Consider the following 18274-nt stretch of genomic DNA (forward strand, 5'->3'; position numbering starts at 1 on the left):
TGTCAAGCCTTGGGATGATCACAGCCCGGCTGATACCTTGATGGCAGCCTTGTGTGAGACCCTGAAGCAGAGGGCCCAGCTAAGCTGTACCTTGATTACTGACCCTCAGAAAGTGGACACTGTTGTTTGCAGCTACTAAGTTCTGTCTTTTTTTTTATGGCTGCGCTGCAGTGGCATGTGGGATCTTAGTTCCCCAACCAGGAATAGAACCCGTGCCCCTTGCATCGGAAGCACAGAGTCTTAACCACTGGACTGCCAGGGACGTCCCAACAGCCACTACGTTTTGGAGTAATTTATTACACAGCAATTAATAACTAATACACCACACAGGGCCATGTGGGCCAAAGAAGCAAGGGGGAGAGGGCTCAGCAGGCAGCCTGGTGGGGCAGTGGTCTCCCCAAGTGTCAGCAGCAAGATGCAGATGCGGCCCCTGCAATAACTCATAGAGGACACTCATTTTCATTTATTCATTTAGGAATATACAAAAGTCTGACATGGTATAATGATCTCATCAAGAGAAAACAGAATACACAAAGGACTAGATTTCCTCCCTGGCCCCCTTTCAGAAAGGCACAAATATATGAGGTTTGGGTTCGGGGAACTTCTGTTCTGGACCAATCTGCTGCTCAGAAGGCCAGTCCCTCTGTAAACAGGAAATGGGACCCCTCACCCACATCCACTACTGAGGGTGTGGGTTAAGCAAACCTAGGCCACTGAGAAGCATGTGATTTAGGCCAATGCAGGGTCTGTGCTGGGTCCATGTCGTCAGCTCCCTGAGGAAAACCAGTACTCCAACCAGAACGTGGTGGGGCTTGATAATCCAAGAGATGATTAAACTGGACAGCTCCATTCGCCAGCCTGGGATCACCGCCACCTCCATCCTCTCTCTGGAGGCCAGTCCAGGCTCAGATTTCAGAGACTGGGGCCGTGGGGGGTGGCAGAAAGGAGAAGTGAGCTTGAATATTCCAGATGTTTATCCCTGAGCTCTTCAAAATGGGGACCCCTGTTCCCTCTGAGTCTTCCCCTTGGCAGAAGCAGCTGGTCCTGCAGTCAAGCTTGGGGTAGCCGGCAGTAGAGATGTTTGTATTAGAGGAAGCTTCTGGCCCCTCATCCCCCAGGGACAAAGGGCAAATAATCTAACTGGCCTGAGTCACTAATGGCTGTCCTTCTTCCCCAGTTAACCAGGACTGAGTTTTCTCTGTAATTTTGGGAAGGGGAGAAGAGGGGCTGGTTGAGAAACCATGAAGGCCCAGATGGTCAGCCACCACCTAGAACAGGACAAATTGGAAGTGAAAGAGCTTGAAATATTCACTTTTTCCTTCTTAAAAAAGACCTAACATTGTACTGGTTTAACAAAATTATTATAATTTCTTTTAAAAAAAAACCCAGACACCCATGATGCTTCCACATTTACAGAACAAAAAGCACTAGAGAACTTGGTAGAAAACGATTTGCAGCTGGTTCCTCCCAGAAGCTGTCCCCTGCAGACAGGCTCAGTTCACTTCCAGGACCTCGGTCTCCGGGAGGCCGAACTTGGTCTTGTGCTGGTCGAAGAGCTTCACCAGGGCTTCCACGTACATGGCGTGGTACAGGTCGACGTCCTGCTGGGTCGGGTGCTCCAGCTTGGGGGTAGTGATGGGCTCACCCACTGCAGGGATGGGGTAGAGGCCTCTGGTTAGTCAGTACCATTCGCCCCCCCTCCCCGGGCATCCACCATAATGCCGATGGTAGCGACCCTGAGCTACTTGCCAGCCTCCTGTCAGGAACTGTGCTGAATATGCTCCATTTCAGGCTGTCCCTTTTACAGGTGAGAAGACTGGGGCCCAGGGGTATGGGAAGGGACCTGCCCAAGGCCACATAGCCACTAAGCAGCAGGTAGGATCAAGTCCAGCTGTACCCACAGTACTCAGCTGGGAGCTCCTGTGAGAGGTGTGGGATCAGGTAATGGCTTTGCTTTTGCCCTGCTCTGGGCACGTCACTTCACCTCTCTGCGCCTTAGTTTCCTCACCTATCACGTGGGGATCCTTCCTTATGCCACAGCAGGGAAAATCCAGAATCCTAACCACTAGGACACCAGTAAACTCCCCAGTTTTCCATTCTTAAGGTGAGGGGCAAACTCCTTCACACTGTCCACTAGACCCCGTCCCTCTCCAGACACCCTGTGCCTGGAAATGTCCCTGCCACCTCACAGACAGCAGACCTGGTGTGGGATTTGTGGATAACAAGAGTCAAGGGCGAGTCTAGGCTGTGTGACCTAAAATGCAGGAAGTTGATCTCCCTGGAAAAAGTACAAAGCAAAACATCTGGCCCTGATAAGAACTCAAAGTATCTATGTGAGCTTTGGCCCCTGAAGTCCATGGCTTGCGGCCTCCATGCTCTTATGTGATCTCTAGATTGTGAACCATTAACAGATACACACAGACACACATACTCCTACAATAGATAATTCTTTGGAATCCTCTAAATTGTCTCACATGAACGCTAAACAACACAGCTGGGGGCGAAGTGCAGCCAGTTTTTTTGCTACACTTCTCACAGGCTTCTGCTCCAGTCATATTGATTTGCATCTGTTCCTCAAAAACCTATACAGTCTTGCTGCGGGAACCTCCTTTAGGCTATTGTTTCTGACAAAAAGTCTCTTCCTCCCCTCTTTTTCAGGATAATTCCTATTCAGCTAATAGTGTAAGAGTCACAGGGACTTCCCTGGTGGCGCGGTGGTTAAGAATCTGCCTGCCAATGCAGGGGGACACGGGTTCGAGCCCTGGTCCGGGAAGATCCCACATGCCGCGGAGCAGCTAAGCCCGTGCGCCACTACTACTGAGCTCGTGTACCACAACTACTGAAGCCCGCGTGCCTATAGCCCATGCTCCACAACAAGAGAAGCCACCATAATGAGAAGCCCATGCACCACAACGAAGAGTAGCCCCCGCTCGCCGCAACTAGAGAAAGCCCATGCGCAGCAACCAAGACCCAACACAACCAAAAGTAAAAAAATAAATTTATATAAAAAAAAAGAGTCACCTCCTCCCTGGGGTCCATTATGACCCTCAAGAGCACCCTGCACATCCTCCTCACACCCCCTATTGGTCTTTGCTGTAAGGGGGTCTTCCCTGATAGACTTGGGCTCTGAAAACACAGAATTGCTGAGTCCTGTTTTCTCATCTAGCACAGCTTAGCTCGTGGTAATGGAACTACCCCCATCCCCCTCCCCCAATGATCATTCCCATCAGCGCCCAAACAGGTCCACGTCCTCATGGTTCAGAGCATGGACATCAGAGCCAGGGATGGATTTGAATCCTAACTCTGCCACTAAACTAGCTGTGGCACCCGAGTTCAGGGTCTGGAGGAAGGGGGGGCTCACCCACGGTGGTGATGGGCTTGGAGTAGGGCACCAGCCCCCAGGTGTCGGAGGAGAAGAGGCCTCGGCCATGGAAGATGCACGGGGCGAAGCCAATGTACTTCTGGAACTTTTTCTGGACCCATCGGCCCCAGGAGCCCTCCTCAAAGATCACCTGCTTGTACACCTCATTCTCCCCGAAGGAGTAGGTGGGAACCAGGTCGGCTCTGGAAGGGAGAGGCCAGGGTCTGTCATAGCCCAATCACTGGCTTCAGTTCCTCCTGGCAGCCCTAGAGGCCCCCAGACACCAGCCGAACTCCCCTCCGTCAGGGGGGTACAAGAATCACCCGGGGGACTCCAAACCACATGTCCCCTCACTGCCAGATGGGGACAGGCCCTCTGCCCCTGTTAGTGACTGGGGAGCATGTCAGGGCTTTACAGTGTGGCCCTGACCAGGTCACTATAGCCTCACTCAGTTTTCTCAAATGGAAAATGGGGATGGCAACCCTGCAGGATTTTTCAGGAGAATCAAATGGGACCGTAGAAGTAAATGCGCTTTGTCCAGTGAAATGTGCTGAACAGGTGGCTGGCTATCCAGAATGTACCCCTAGAAAAGGTCAGAGAAATCCAAGCTGCCTAGCTCCTCTCTGTCTGTCCTCAGGGTTACCCCTCCAAGAAGGCTTCCTTGATATTTTGGGCCACAACATCCTCCTTCCTGGCCTTTCGCTCTCCTAGCTGCATAACACGCTCTGGCCCTGGGGCACAGCGCTGCCTCTGGGCTTGGCTGGCCTCTCAGCCCACCTACCAGGGCCCAGGAGACCCAGGCTGCATCTTTGCCCACTAGGCCACCCAGCCTGAGCTTGGGCAACCCTGGGCTGAACCTCTGGGCTCCAACCTCCCCTTCCCCACAGGATAGCTAACCCCCTTCTCTGCCTTCCTGGGGTCTGGGTTCTGCCTTCAGGAGGCAAGGAGCTGCTGCCCTGGGCTGCGCAGAGCTGTTGATGGGTGTGCGCATGCATGTGCACACACGTGTTCTGGGAGGCACTCACCCATGGTGCAGGGCCAGTTTCACAAAGCCCTTGCGATTGCGCAGGGTGACTGCATTCTTGCCAGGCATGGAGCTCAGGGACTCGGCCGCGCCCCCCACCACGATGATGATGGCATTGCCGCTCCCATTCTTTGAAAGCAAGTAGTCTATGGTATCCCGGTTCACAGGGCAGATGCCTGGGGAGTGGAGGAGGGACACACAGTCAGGGCTGCCCATGGATGCACTCCCTACCCCCTGCACATGGTCAAATACAGACAGAGCCGTGGACCTGGGTCCCAGACCTCACCCAGCCACTTGGAAGTATGGCCCCACGTAAGCCATTCTTTTTTCTGAGCCTCAGCTTACTTATCTGTAAAGTGGGGACAATGACACAAGGTTGTTTAGGGAATGCATTCATTTGGCAAACGTTCCCTGAGGTCCTAACTGTGTCATGCTGGTGCCAGGTGCTAGGGAATCCCAGTAAGTCAGGCTGCTGGGGGTCAAGGTGGGTGGATAATGAGAGTCACGGACGATGATTAAGTCGTGCAACGGGCAGCACAGGGGCTGGGGATGCCCAGAAAAAGGGTCAGAGAAGGCTTCCTAGGGAAGATGTTATCCTAGTTGAACCTGGAATATTGTATGAACAGCTCTCCCACTCAGCCCTGACCCACTGTGCCTCAGCAGGCCACATCTCCAACACAGGACCAGGCACCAGGGCACGGTGGGTTGGCTTCCTGGCCAATGGAGTGGCTCAGGCAGGGGCACACAGAGGTGGATTCTCACCTCCAGACATCAGGTACTCCCGCAGCACTGGCATCCTGAAGTTGCCAGCCAGCGTGGCCAGGTAGGGCCTTATGCCGGGGAACTTCTTGCTCACTTCTGTGGCCTCCGTGCTGAAGTTGCAGAAGGCACCCAGGCCCATGATGCCATGGGGGTGGTATCCAAAGATGTAGTTCCTGGTGGTCAGCAGGTTGTGTGTCTTCACCAGCTGCAGGGAAGACCTCAGGTCAGAGGAAGCTGGCCAAGAGAGGAGTACTGGGGCACACCCAGAGGTAGGGGAGGTACTAGGTGTGCCCTGGCCCCTGGAAGCTTGGGCCTGTAGGACTGGACTGACTCTCTCCTCTGACCTCAGTCTCTCATCACTGGGTTCTCAGTGCCGGGTACTTGGTAGTCACCATTTGGACTTCGAGTCCCTGGGAAGGGGGTGGGAAACTTTCTCCCTCATTCCCCTTATTTCTCCAGCCGAACACACCAGGTCCTCTTAATTGCACTCTGCCAGCCTCCTGCACTCCCTCCCTCTGGGCCCATCCTCCTCACCACAGCCAGAGTGATTGCTCTAAAACCCCAGTGCAACTCCTGTCACTCTCAGATAAAGAGGGATGTCCAGCTTCCATTGGCATAAAGTCCAAGTCCCTTTCTTTGGCCAGAGAAGGGACAGTGCAGCTGGCCTGAATGGAAACCTTCTTACAGGCAGCCGGACTCGGCTCAGGCTCTGATGCAGGAAGCAGAAGGACAGGCCACAGCCCTTGTGCCAGCCACTCTGGGGGCAGGGGAGGTCAGCTGTACAGCTGGAGTAGCTCACCTGCGGTGCTATCAACAAAGCTGTCCTGGATGCTCTAAAGGATGATTGGCTTCCTGCCCTGGGACTGGTGGCTTGGACAGTGGGTTGGATGGTGCAAAGTTTCCCTGAACCCTGAGCAGCAAGAGGCACTGACCCAGTATTATAGGAAACATGATGGGGTGGAGGGTGCTGAGAGGGATGGAGAGGATTGGCATCTTGTTCAGAAAAACATCACTTTTTTTAAGGATTAGAAAACTAATGAATAATCAGAGAATTTTAAAAATATGGGAAAGTAGGAAGAAAATCCAAAGAACCTGTCATACCTCCATCCAGATAAACCACTCTGACATGTTCAGCTTTTTTTCTACTCAAATAGACACATGTTCTTTTTTAAAAACCACAAAACTGAGGTCATATGGTTGATATGATTTTTAAATAATTACCTCCCAAGCATATCATAGCTATTTTTCCTTATCAAAATCCCTCAGTAACATGTCTTCTCACAGCTATGCTACATGGAATAGAATTGTAATCAAACCCTGACTGATGGGCCTTTAAAAAGCTTCTAAAATTTCCCTCAGAAATAATGCTTCCATAAATACCTTATTTTTGTCCTCATGTCTGCTTGCATTCTTGAGACAAACATCAAGAAAGACAGTTCCCGGGTCAAAGGGTATGACTGTTTTGGTCCGGTGGGCTGCCCTGCCTCTGGAGAAGCGGCACTGATGACATTCCCACCTTCAGTGCTTCAAGGTTCCCCCTGCCCTGCGCTGGTGCCAGCTGGAGCGGAGCCCCTGACCACTGGCAGAATGTCAAGAGCCTGGGTTTTCTATGACTCCAGATTTGGGAACTCCCTGACTGGGGGAAGAACCTCGTGCTCAGTTTGGGGGGCTGGGGTGGTGCTGGTGGTTGGCCTCCGGGAAACTGAAATCTGAATCTTCAGGTGATGGAGGCCAGAAGGGGATGGGAGTGAGGGTGGCTGGCACCCCTCCCAGCTCTGTAAGTGCCAGTACATGTGACTGTGAGAAAGACCCCCTGTGTCGTACCCTGTTGCTTGGGGCATTTGTACTCTTTCTCCCGTTTTGCCTTTGGCGAGCAGATTAAAGCTGCTCAAAATCCCAAGTAATCCTTAGCTGCCCACCACATAAATGGGGAATGGCAGCCGCTGAATCCATGGCCAGTGAGGTGGGGGAAGCCCAGCTTTACAGGAGCTTCGAGAAGTGGTTGTTCTGAGGTTTTGCCGCAGAGAGCAGGTCTGCCTTACCACGTTAGCTCTCGGGAAAGCCAGAAGGAAAAAGCACCCTGTCCCGGTTTCCATGGGCGAGGAAGGCACTGAGGTGAGAGCGGAGGCAGCCAGTACCACGTTGGAAACTTGCTCCTGAACTGATGGCTGGGCCTGGGAGCCCCCAGCACAGAATGGGGTGGAAGACCCCTGATCTGGGCCATTCCTTTGATTACAAGGTAGAGACTAAGACCTAGAGAAAGGAGTTGCTGCTTCCCCGGAGGTCACAGCAAATCATCCTCCACCTCTAGACTAGGCCACCCAGCTGTGCTTTTCCCTGGACCTGGGATACAGATGGGCCACCTGGCGGAACCCTAGCTAGCTCTTTAAATCATTTCCTCCCTCCTCCAAGCCTCTATCTGGTGGGACATTGGTTAAATGAGGTGCCGTGGGGCACAGTGCAGGTTAATGGCCCTTGGTGCAGCACCCAGAAAAGTACGGGCCTCTGATACGGCTTTGATCTGTCTTTCATCTGTCTTCATGCCACACTCCCCTCGCCATGGGTGGACAGAGTGTCCATTCAGGAGGGAGGAGGGAGGACACTGCTGATGAAGACTCTGTTGACATACCTGCTCTCGTGTCCCCTGACTGTTTACCCATGGCAAAGTCTCAGCCCAAGGGGTTGCCCAGGTCAGGCCTGCTGGCTGACATGAGCCTGGGACACATTCCTGGCAAGTCGCCCCTCCCACCCTGCCTCCCCGGGCAGGTAGGGTGTTCAGATAGCCTTGTCCCCACCTGGCACCATACAGAGGAGGAAACTCAGAACCAGAGAGGAACGAAGACTCGCCTAAGCTTACATAGCGGGGCAGCACGGCAGGGGAACAAAGGAATGAGAACACAGGTCCTGAAGCAGACACAGCCTTGGTTTCTATACCAGCCCTGCTACTGACTTGCTTTGTGACCTTAGGACAGTCCCTCCTCTCTGGGCCTCAGTAGGTCCATCTGTGAAATGAGGCAGATGGACAGATAGGTGACTGTAAGCTCAGAGAACGTTTCCTAATCTCTTCTCCAAAGATCCTGCCCATCTCTCGAGGAGAGGTGACCCGGGCACTGCCCACTACTCTTCCAGGTAGCTGGTGGTCCTGGTGGCTGCTGTTAACACATGAGCCCCACCTCTGCTGGGAGAAGGGATGCTCTCTGGGCCAGCTGAGCTGCTCTGGTGGCAAAGAGCAAAGAGCTTCACCAATAAGCGAGTGGGGAGGGGTGGGTGGGCACAGTTAGAAATCATTACCCAACCACTGGCAAGAGGCTGGGAAAAGGGGGTGGGACAGGAGGGTCATACACAACTCCACAGAGCATCAGTCCTGACATCAGGTCACTAAAGCCAAACCCTCCAAGCACAGAAGAGGAGCCTGAGGCCCCAAGGGGCAGGGGTTTGGCCAAGGTCAACCAGCAGGCACGAGCAGAGCCCAGGTTGAGGCATAATGCCTCAGGCCCAGCTTGGCTTTGGTCCTGGTGCCTAGGGGCCCTCCCAGGGCCAGCTCACATGTGTCATGTGGCTCCAATTCCCAGCTGTCTTCTTGGAACAGAGGTGAGATAAGGGACACGGGGCTTTGTTTTGGTTCTTCAGGAAGGGCAGAGATCAGTGGGGAAGGGTACCTGTCTGTCCCAGCACTGACCAGCGGTCATCAGGTCATCCTGTTCTGGATGGGGGGAGCTATTGGCCTTGAAGAGGTTTCCTGAGGGGCAGGCCACTCTGGGGCCTGGCCCCCAACGTAAGGGCCCTAGCAGAGAGAAAGAGTACATAATCCCTCACATCCAAACATAATTTACCACTTTTTATCATATGAGCAGCTCCATTTTACAGATGAGGGTAATGAGGCTCAGTGAGCTTGTGAAAGCATGCCCACGGTCCCATGGGCAGAAAGTGACAGAATCTAGCAAGATCCATTAGAGGGTGAGCCCAGCCAAGGGCAGGGACCAGGGCTGACTCTTCTGTGTCCCCGTGCCCTGCGGGGGCCCAGCAGTACACGGGGAGCAACAGTGCTGGCCAGTGAATAGAGTGACAGGACAGGACCTCAACCCAGGTCTCCAACAGCAAAGCAGAGGGAGGAAGACCCACGGAATGGGGCTCAATCCAGTGGGGAAGTTTGGGATTGGATCTTTCGCAGAGAAACAGGCAGTAGGGATCCAGTGGGAAAGAAACTGGGGCCTGGATTCTAGTACTAGCCTTGGCATGGAGTCGCTGTGCAATTGGGACCAGTCCTTGCCCCTCTTTGGGACTCAGTTTCCTCACCTCCAAAATGAGAGGGTTGGGTCCTATGATGCAACATCCTCCCAGCAACAACAGTCTTGGATTCCTTGCAGCCAGAGAGATGGGGCCAGGGAAAGGGAGGAGCAGGAATCCTGACCCCAAAGGTCCTGGGAAAACTGGGCTCAGGCTGGAATGGGCAGAGGGAGCTGGTCCTGTGAGTGCAGTGGAGAAATGTAGGGTTACCTGGCCACCTCCCCCAGGCAGCATGCCAGGATGTCTCAGTTGCTGACTCACAACAGCAAACATACACCACCCTGCGTCATGCACACTTCCACATGCAAACATGCTCCCTCCACTTTCAAACCCCACCGATTTCTGCTGTTACCTCAGCAGCTAGGGTGTGCCGGGGCTGGGGTGCTGAGTGAGCTGGCTAGGCAGGTCTTTCCCCTGCAGGGAAAACCTTCAGGATTCTGCCAGAGTTACCCACAATCCACCAGCGTCACCAGCATGCACCAGGGCCCAGATGCCTCTGTCCTGCCAACCTAGCTTGCAGACCACCAGCAGAGGGGTCTGATAGGATGTTAACTGAAAGCCTGACCAAGCCACTTTTTATCTTGTCAGGACCTTGAGTTTGGCCCCAGAGAAGGCAGGTGCTCAGAAGACCAGTGTGGGGGACCCAGAGCAGCCAGTGGTGCAGGAGGAAGGAAACCCAGAGATCAACTTGGTCTAAACCAGCTTCATATGGGGAGACTGGACCCTGGCTTCACCCAGGGTCTGACTGCACTGCTTTTCCTGCCTCCATCCTCCAAGCCTGAGGGAAGCCTGAGGATTCGTCAAGCTTATTTCCTACAGCTCTGCTGCATAGGGACGCAGCGTGCTGTGGTGGGAAGAACCCAGACTTTGAGGCAAGACAGCAACTGGAATCTTGGCTCAACCCCCTATTAGACTCATTCTGCTGTGCTACTCTCTGACCTTCAGTTTCCTCTTCTGTAAAAGCGGGATAAAATTAATACCTGCCTTACAGGGTACTGTGAGGATTAAAGGACAGACTCCTTGGGGGAAAGTGCTGGCTCCTAGAAGCCTCCCAATAAATGGAGATCCTCCCTCTCCACTCCACCTCCTCACCATCTGCCACATCCCAGGCTTCTTCTCAAACTCAGGTGCTCTCATTGTTTTCCCTGCCCCTTCAGTGCTACTTAGCTTCAGGACGGAGTTCCAGCAGCAGTGCCTCCAGAAGCCTTCCCCAAGCACTTCTGCAATTAGGGTCTCACTCTCCAGTGCCCACCAAATTTTCTGGGCCCTAATTCCCATGGCCAGGACCCCCAGTGACCTACCCATGACTGACTGAGGGAAGTGATATTTCTGTAAGAGCTTCAGAAGGAAAGAAAGCCCCTCACACCTTTTGCTATCCTTGGTTCAGCCCAGATGAACTTGGACTACCTTAGTAGTATTGCTCCTGATAAATCACTTCCTTTTTTTTTTTTTTTTTTGGCTGCGCCTTGTGGCTTGTGGGATCTTAGTTCCTGACCAGGGATTGAACCCAGGCCACAGCAGTGAAAGTGCTGAGTCCTAACCACTGGACCACCAGGGAATTCCCAATCACTTCCATTTTAAGTTATGACTTTAATATTCACTGAAAGGCAGACAAGCAATGGCCATAATATCTGCTATTATACCTGCTCCTTACATCACCCAGGATCTCAGTATCTGAAACACCTTTTAGATCCAAATGCTAGAACAACTCTTGTTTCCCCAAGGAATAAACAGACTTCTTCCTTTCCCAAAATGAGGACCAATAACTATGTTTCCCTTTTTGCCTTGGCTGCCAGGAAGCTCATAGGTGACCATGAAGCTCAACCACTGCAACTCTGTTGACGCTTATGGGTGAAATACTTACATACTTTCCCCGAAGTCCTGATTTTTCTTTTTACCTGGTATAGCATTATACGTATCCTAAATTGCCTCAAATCCTGCATAAAGTGGGGTAGAGTATCAACAGATGCTCATAGTGGGAGACGTCACATGCTTCATCCCAGCACATGCGGTCACTGTGCATGGGTAGGTTAAGCCTTGAAGTCAGATTTCCCATCCATTCCCACCTTCCCAAGATAACACCCACAAGTCTTTACCTGGATGGGAAAGTAGTCTCGAAAGTAGCGCCACACAGCCCAGTTTCGGACCCACTGTGACCTCCTGCCACCTTCCAGGGAACAAAATACAGTGTTGGGAAGGAGTAGGAGTGGGAGAGAGTGATGTGCAGGCAGAGTCAGTGTGAACCCCTGAGCTAGGTGACCGGCGCCCTATGCAGCATCCTCCTCCCTCCCCCTGGGCCCCTTTCCAAGTTCATTCCCTCACGTTTTGCAAACCCTGGATTGAGTGTGAACTCCGTGAGGACCACTATGTGACATTAGAGCCACTATTAACCTCCCCCCTCCCCCCCATCCAGAACCACAGCCTGGCTTAGCCCAACGCTATTCACATAGTAGGTGCTAAGTAAAAAAGGGGCAGCACCCATGGCGAGGTGCAGGAGGGAGTGTCCCGAGGGCGAGGGGGTGGGGCGGGGGGACTCGTGCTCTTACCTTTCTTGGGAGTGTTCCAGTCAAACACCAGCCAGGTGAAGTAGAGCACAGCAATGAGCCAGCAGTCGGTGCAGAACGTGTACATGAGGATGACGCTGCAGGTCACTCCTGGGGGAGGCAGAAGGCTCCCGGTCAGGCCTGTCCTCCCCGGGTGGGCTTCAGTCCCCTCTGGGCATGGGGTCACCAAGTGACTGAGTGCTTACCATGGCACTAAGCTAGGCACAGCTGGGGCCCTGGGCAGAGGGGGCCTACAGCCACGGCGGGGGGCGGGGCAGGGGGGCAGGGCAGGGGGGCAGGGGAGGAGCCGGCTCACGGGGACACAAGCCTCATCTCCTAGGCTCTGATGGGCTGTCCCGGCCTCGAGGGGCACGTGGGCTCCATGTTGTCTGGGCAGCAGTGCCAGAGGTGGTGGATGTCTTGTGAAGCTGTCCTTAGAGCTGTTCTTTCTGCCCCTCCTGGCATGTTCTCCCCACCCGAGTGTCCAGCATAGTGACTGTGGACGAGGGGAGGGACCTGCCAAGTGCCTCTGTGTCTCAGGACTTGGGCTGAGTCACTGTCTCAAGTGTGGGGCAGCGTGACTTTTACCCCATTTTAGAGAGGAGAACACTGAGGCTCTAGGGGGAGGTAACTTGCCCAAGGTCACCCAGCAGGAATGAGGCAGAGCCAGGATCCAAACTCAAGTCTGACTATTAAGTCCAAAATCTGCACCAGGCCTTAGAGATTCACTAAAAATTAGAAGCCCTAGACTGCCCTGGAGGGACCTGGGAGAGTGGGATTCCTTCCCCAGGAGGAGGGCTGGCCCCCTTCCAATATAACCAAGCACCAGGCAGTCCTAGGCCCAGAGCCCATCAGTCCCTCTCTCAAAACCCCCAGCAGGACACTTGAAGACTCCCTGGGGCCAGCTTCCAGTGGTCCCTTTATTCTGGGCCTGCCGGCCATAAGGTTGAATAACCTGGCACAGAAAGCCCTCATCAGAGCTTCTATCCTTCCAATTTTTGCTGAGCCTTCAAGGCTAAGCTCAGACCTCACCTCAGGAACTGTTCTCCAGTATCATACTATCCTCCCCCACAGACCTCTCACCTCTGAATTCTCCACACTAGCAGGGTCACATCTTCTTTGCCCCCTGTCACTTAGCACAGGACCAGGGGCAACAGGTACTCATGCTTGGGAGAGGCATGGCCTCCGTCCAGCATCCCCTCCACTGCCTAGGAAGGGAAGCCAACCCTGGTTGTAGGCACACCCTCTGGTGGGCGCTGCGCCAGTCACGGGTGCTCTAGGGCTGCCTGGCTTTGGATTCCATGTTCTCTTCTTCCCACCGTGCTCAGCCTCCTCTGGTTTCCCGAGGGAGAGGGGAGGGCCGGACACAGACACTCCATGAAGCTAAGGGCAGGAAAATGGTGGTCCCTTGTCATCCACAACGCGGTCCGATTCTAAGCCTCTGAGCTAGCCTCTCCCCAAGGTAGCTAAAAGTGGTACAACTATCTTGGGAGAGGCAGTGAACATAGAGTGGCCAGGTGTCCAGTTTTTCAGGACCAGCTTAGGAGTGTGATGTCACAGATGGGGAAGGTGAGTCTCCAGGGAAGCATTTGCAGCCTGTAAAACCCTGTTAAAGGCAAACTGTGAAGTACTTGAGGCAGCTTGGTGAATGGCTATGACTAAGTTAAGACCACTTACAAAGTCACTCACATTGTTGAGCAGTTTGCCTCTGGTCCCCATTCTTAGGCCTAGAAAAGGGGTCACAAGCCCCCTAGACTCCACAGGTATCCAAGTGCCTTCAGCGGCTAGATGGATGCTCCAGGTGGGCCTGGGCAGGGCCATGAGGTTCAGGCTAGGGTCTGAGCAGCCTGGAAACCTAGCTGCCATCAAACGCCTAACTCTGGCTGAGGGGTAGCGGGATCAGAGGGGACAGAGCCCCAGGCTGCACTGCCCAGATGCCTGGGCTCTCTGGGAAGGTGGGAGTCCCTACCCACTGTCCTCACTCTGGTGCTAAGGCAGCCTGGAAGGAGGAAAGAGAACAGATGGAGAGTCCAGAGACTGCATTCTAGTTCCGGACTTTCTCAGCTGGGGGGCCCCGCTCCCTCTCACCCCTGTGTGTCCACAGCCCCTATCATCTGTCTCATCGTTATCTGTGTCCCCCATTAGACTCCTTCCAGCAGACGGTCCTTCAGCCCCTGAGCTCCTTGGGAGCTGGAACCAGGTCAGATGAACTTCTCCAGCCCTAGCAACCAACACAGGAAAGGTTTATTGAGCAAAAATGAATTACACCCACCGAACAACCTGCCTTTCTCAGAGTCTAATCCCAGTCCTCTGAACAGTGGGCTCCTTGATCTATCCCTGTAGATCATGCGGCTGCAGCAGGAACCAAACCCCTGGGGCCAGGAGATGCAAACAACTTCTGGCTCCACATGCGGAAGGTTCAGGACCCACCTTTACAATCACCCCACCCCACACATCATGGTCAAGCTGATGATTCAAAACTCTGCTCCCCAAGGCCCGTTAGCGGGCAGCCTATGGCTGCTCACTGCAGGGACGCAGCAGTGGAGCCCAGGAAGAGCATGGACATGCTCTCCATGAAGCCGGGGCCCTGCCGCTCACTGGCCACAGCCCATCCCTGAGCCTCGATTTCCAACAGGGTATTGGGAGGACGACATGAGATAGTGTGTGAAGAGGACTTAACACAAAGATAAGTGTCCAACCTGGAGATCCATGGACTTGGATGGGGAAAAAAACCAACATCTTAATTTTCACCCATCTCTTATAGAAATTTAATGTTTCCTTCATTTATGAATGTACCAGACCACAGTAGTCTTAGCAGCAGCCCCTGTAGGCAGTGACGCCAATAGAAACCAAAAGTGTTTCCGTATCACATTTATGGCAGTTGGGGATATCTTGAAAAATCATTTATTCTCATCACTAAAGAATTATAGTGGGGGCTTCCCTGGTGGCGCAGTGGTTGGGAATCTGCCTGCCAATGCAGGGGACACGGGTTCGAGCCCTGGTCTGGGAAGATCCCACATGCCGCGGAGCAACTAAGCCCGTGAGCCACAACTACTGAGCCTGCGCGTCCGGAGCCTGTGCTCCGCAACAGGAGAGGCCGCGACAGTGAGAGGCCCGCGCACAGCGATGAAGAGTGGCCCCCGCTCGCCGCAACTGGAGAAAGCCCTCGCACAGAAACAAAGACCCAACGCAGCCAAAAATAAATAAATAAATTTATTTAAAAAAAAAGAATTATAGTGGGATTTCCCTGGTGGCACAGTGGTTAAGAATCCGCCTGCCTGGGCTTCCCTGGTGGGACAGTGGTTGAGAGTCCGCCTGCTGATGCAGGGGACACGGGTTCGTGCCCCGGTCCGGGAAGATCCCACATGTCGCGGAGCGGCTAGGCCTGTGAGCCATGGCCACTGAGCCTGCGCGTCTGGAGCCTGTGCTCTGCAATGGGAGAAGCCACAACAGTGAGAGGCCCGCGTACAGCAAAAAAAAAAAAAAAAAAAAAAAAGAATCCGCCTGCCAATGCAGCGGACACAGGTTCGGTCCCTGGTCCAGGAAGATCCCACGTGCCGCGGAGCAACTAAGCCCGTGCGCCACAACTACTGAGCCTGCGCTCTAGAGCCCGCGCTCTAGAGCCCGTGAGCCACAACTACTGAGCCCGTGTGCCGCAACTACTGAAGCCCGCATGCCTAGAGCCCATGCTCCGCAACAAAGACAAGCCACCACCATGAGAAGCCCGCACACCGCAATGAAGAGTAGCCCCTGCTCGCCGCAACTGGAGAAAGCCTGTGCGCAGCAACAAAGACCCAATGCAGCTAAAAAAAAAAAAAAAGAATTATAGTAATGATTATGCCTGCTGCTAGATCTTTTTATTTAACATAATAACAAAAAAGAATGTGTCACTATATGTGGAATTCGATGTCTTAATGTGTACGTATTTATATTTTAATACCATTGATTTCCTTTGAAATCCAGTGTACTTTGTAGTACACATTTAAAAACTCTGAATAAGGTTTATAGTCTTTACCAGAATACCAGAGGGATCCGTGGCACAAAAATGGAGGAGAGTCACTTTGTTCGAGAGGGAGGCTCATGGGGCCACAGCAGCCCTTGCAACTCCAGGCGAGTGCCTGCCAGTAGATTTGGGTGGCAGCGGGAGCGAGTGGCCAGGGCTGCTCAGGACAATAATTAGCAGCAGCTCAGCACACCTGCCCATCCAAGCAGGCTTGGCTCCCACCTACACAAGGGCTCGGGAAGAGGCTGGGCCGGTCTCTGGGCTGTGGTTAGGCTCGATCGATTATTAACCTACAGCTTGGGGCCAGTCCCTGCCGCATGCTGTACGGGTTGGGGTTCTACCAGCTGCTCAGCTCCCCATCAGCCAAGCTCTGACTCACTAAGACAGTGGGATAGTTGTGGCTTCTGGGTGCAAATGGGGACTAAGGGAGGTGGTACAGCAGACTAGGCAGGGGCTTGGAGGCTGGAGTCCATGGGGTCTTGTTCTGGTCCCATTACTTCCTTCTCATGTGATTCTGGGCTAGGCTCTTCCCTCACTGGATTCCTGCTTCTTATCTGAAAATGGGGGGGTTACACGGTGCTCTCTACTCCGGGATTCTAAAAATTGGCCAAGCAGGCCAAGTTGGAGGTTGGAGCCCTCAGGGAGCCAGTTTAATTTGCTCTGTTCCCTAGACCAGTGTTTCTTTATCTTGTTGAGGCCCATATGCCTCTGAAAAAATCTGAGGACAGTGATTGTCCTTCACCCCAGAAAAATGTGAACATACTTTCACATATAATTTTGCGCCTAATTTTAGGGGTTCACGGAACCCCCTAAAGCCCGCTCTTGGGCCTCAAGGTGAAGACTGGCTATTTCAGACCAGGTCCACTAATTCCGGACTCCCTGGTGAGTGCTCTGAGCTTCTGATTAATCCTTAACTCTGCCTCTGAATGAGCTTCACCATCTCGGAGAGTCACGGAACTTCTGTGAGTCCCTATTTCCTCACCTGTGAAGTGGGAAGTCAAGGAAAGACAGACACATCAAGTGCCTGGTCCACTGAGGGGGCTCTATAAATAGCAACCCCTGTCCCATCCCTCTGCCCTGCCAAGGGAGGGAGGGGCAGCTGCTGCCCTGGAAATGTGGTCTCAGAGGCCCCCATGCCTACTGGGAGGACGTGGCTCAGCACTGACACGGTAATTCCTGATGATCCCCATTGGCCTGAACGACCCTGAAGAGTGGGCTGCCCCGAGAGACTCACTCACAGGCTCTAGAATGTACTCTACAATGCTTGGCAGCAGGTTTGTCTGCCCTGAGGTGCTGGGGAAGTCACTTATTATGCTGAGGACACTGGGGCCTGGGGAAGAGAAGAGGCTGCTGGGAGAGCAGGGCCTGGTCCAGGCCAGGGGCCCTTTCCTCCTCCTGGACAACCTACGGTACCCTGACCCCGGTCTGGATGGCAACCCAGGGGACGGAGGCACCCACCTGGACCTCCAGGAGAAGCAACCAAAGCACTGACGTGGGAGGTGTTGAGAGAGAGAAGGAGAAGCCTTGAATGGGCTGCAGGAAGCAGTTGGGGACTGTGCTCAGCAGAGGGTGGATGAGGCCTGGGAGGGGGCTCTGAGGGCGCTTCCCAACAGCAGCTCCCTACACTGGGGGCCCACCAGGCCCTGGCCCCGTGCGACATGTGAGACAGTGTTTCCCTCACATTCAAAATGAGGAAACTGACTTTCAGGGAGTTCAAGGAACCTGTGTAAAGTCATAGAGCTTGCTTGTGGTGGAGTCAGGACTCAATCCCAGGACCACACCACCCTAAGGCAAAGCAACATACCTGTGGGAAAATGTCTGCTGGGAGGCAGGGCAGCATGTGGGAACAGCACACGCTTTGGGGGTCCTATAGACCTGGACCCAAATCTGTGTGACTGTGGACAAGCTACTTACCTTCTCTGAGACTTGGGCTTTCTATCTATAAAATGGGAAGCATATCACCAGCTCCCAGTGAATCCTGGTGAGTCCTCATGCATGCCTGGGGTAGAGTACTTGATAGGGGACCCAAAAGGTGGTAGGTGGGAGGGTGCTTTTACCCCTCACCTCTCCAACATCTGTTGGGGAGGTGGCCCCTGCCTGCCTTCACCCTCTAAGCCCCGGCTTACCCAGCACGAGGAAAGACAGGACCCACTGGAGTACCGAGATGACCTGTAGCTGCTTTTCCACCTTGGACCTATTGAGCCAAGTGATGGAGAAGAGGTCCTGGAGGGCGGAGAGGATGCTGGAGCCAGTGCCTGCGACAGAAGAGAGATGTCAGCCTGTCCACCCTTCCC

General features: G+C 53.6%; 1 protein-coding gene across 1 annotated transcript in view; it reads right to left on the reverse strand.

Moving 5' to 3' along the window:
• Positions 1 to 269: 269 nt before the first annotated feature.
• The window catches only part of DGAT2 (diacylglycerol O-acyltransferase 2), a 32581-nt gene continuing 14576 nt past the window's right edge, over positions 270 to 18274 (reverse strand). The window contains exons 2-8 of the mRNA XM_082629214.1: positions 18107 to 18235; positions 11981 to 12088; positions 11531 to 11601; positions 5148 to 5352; positions 4387 to 4561; positions 3362 to 3564; positions 270 to 1648 (exon numbers count right to left, since the gene is read on the reverse strand). Coding sequence (XP_082485340.1) covers positions 1494 to 1648; positions 3362 to 3564; positions 4387 to 4561; positions 5148 to 5352; positions 11531 to 11601; positions 11981 to 12088; positions 18107 to 18235 — 1046 coding nt within the window. The 3' untranslated portion in view covers positions 270 to 1493. The remainder of the gene's footprint in view (positions 1649 to 3361; positions 3565 to 4386; positions 4562 to 5147; positions 5353 to 11530; positions 11602 to 11980; positions 12089 to 18106; positions 18236 to 18274) is intronic.

This window comes from Mesoplodon mirus (assembly GCF_964341445.2).
Source record: "Mesoplodon mirus genome assembly, chromosome: 7".
Lineage (NCBI taxonomy): Eukaryota > Metazoa > Chordata > Mammalia > Artiodactyla > Ziphiidae > Mesoplodon > Mesoplodon mirus.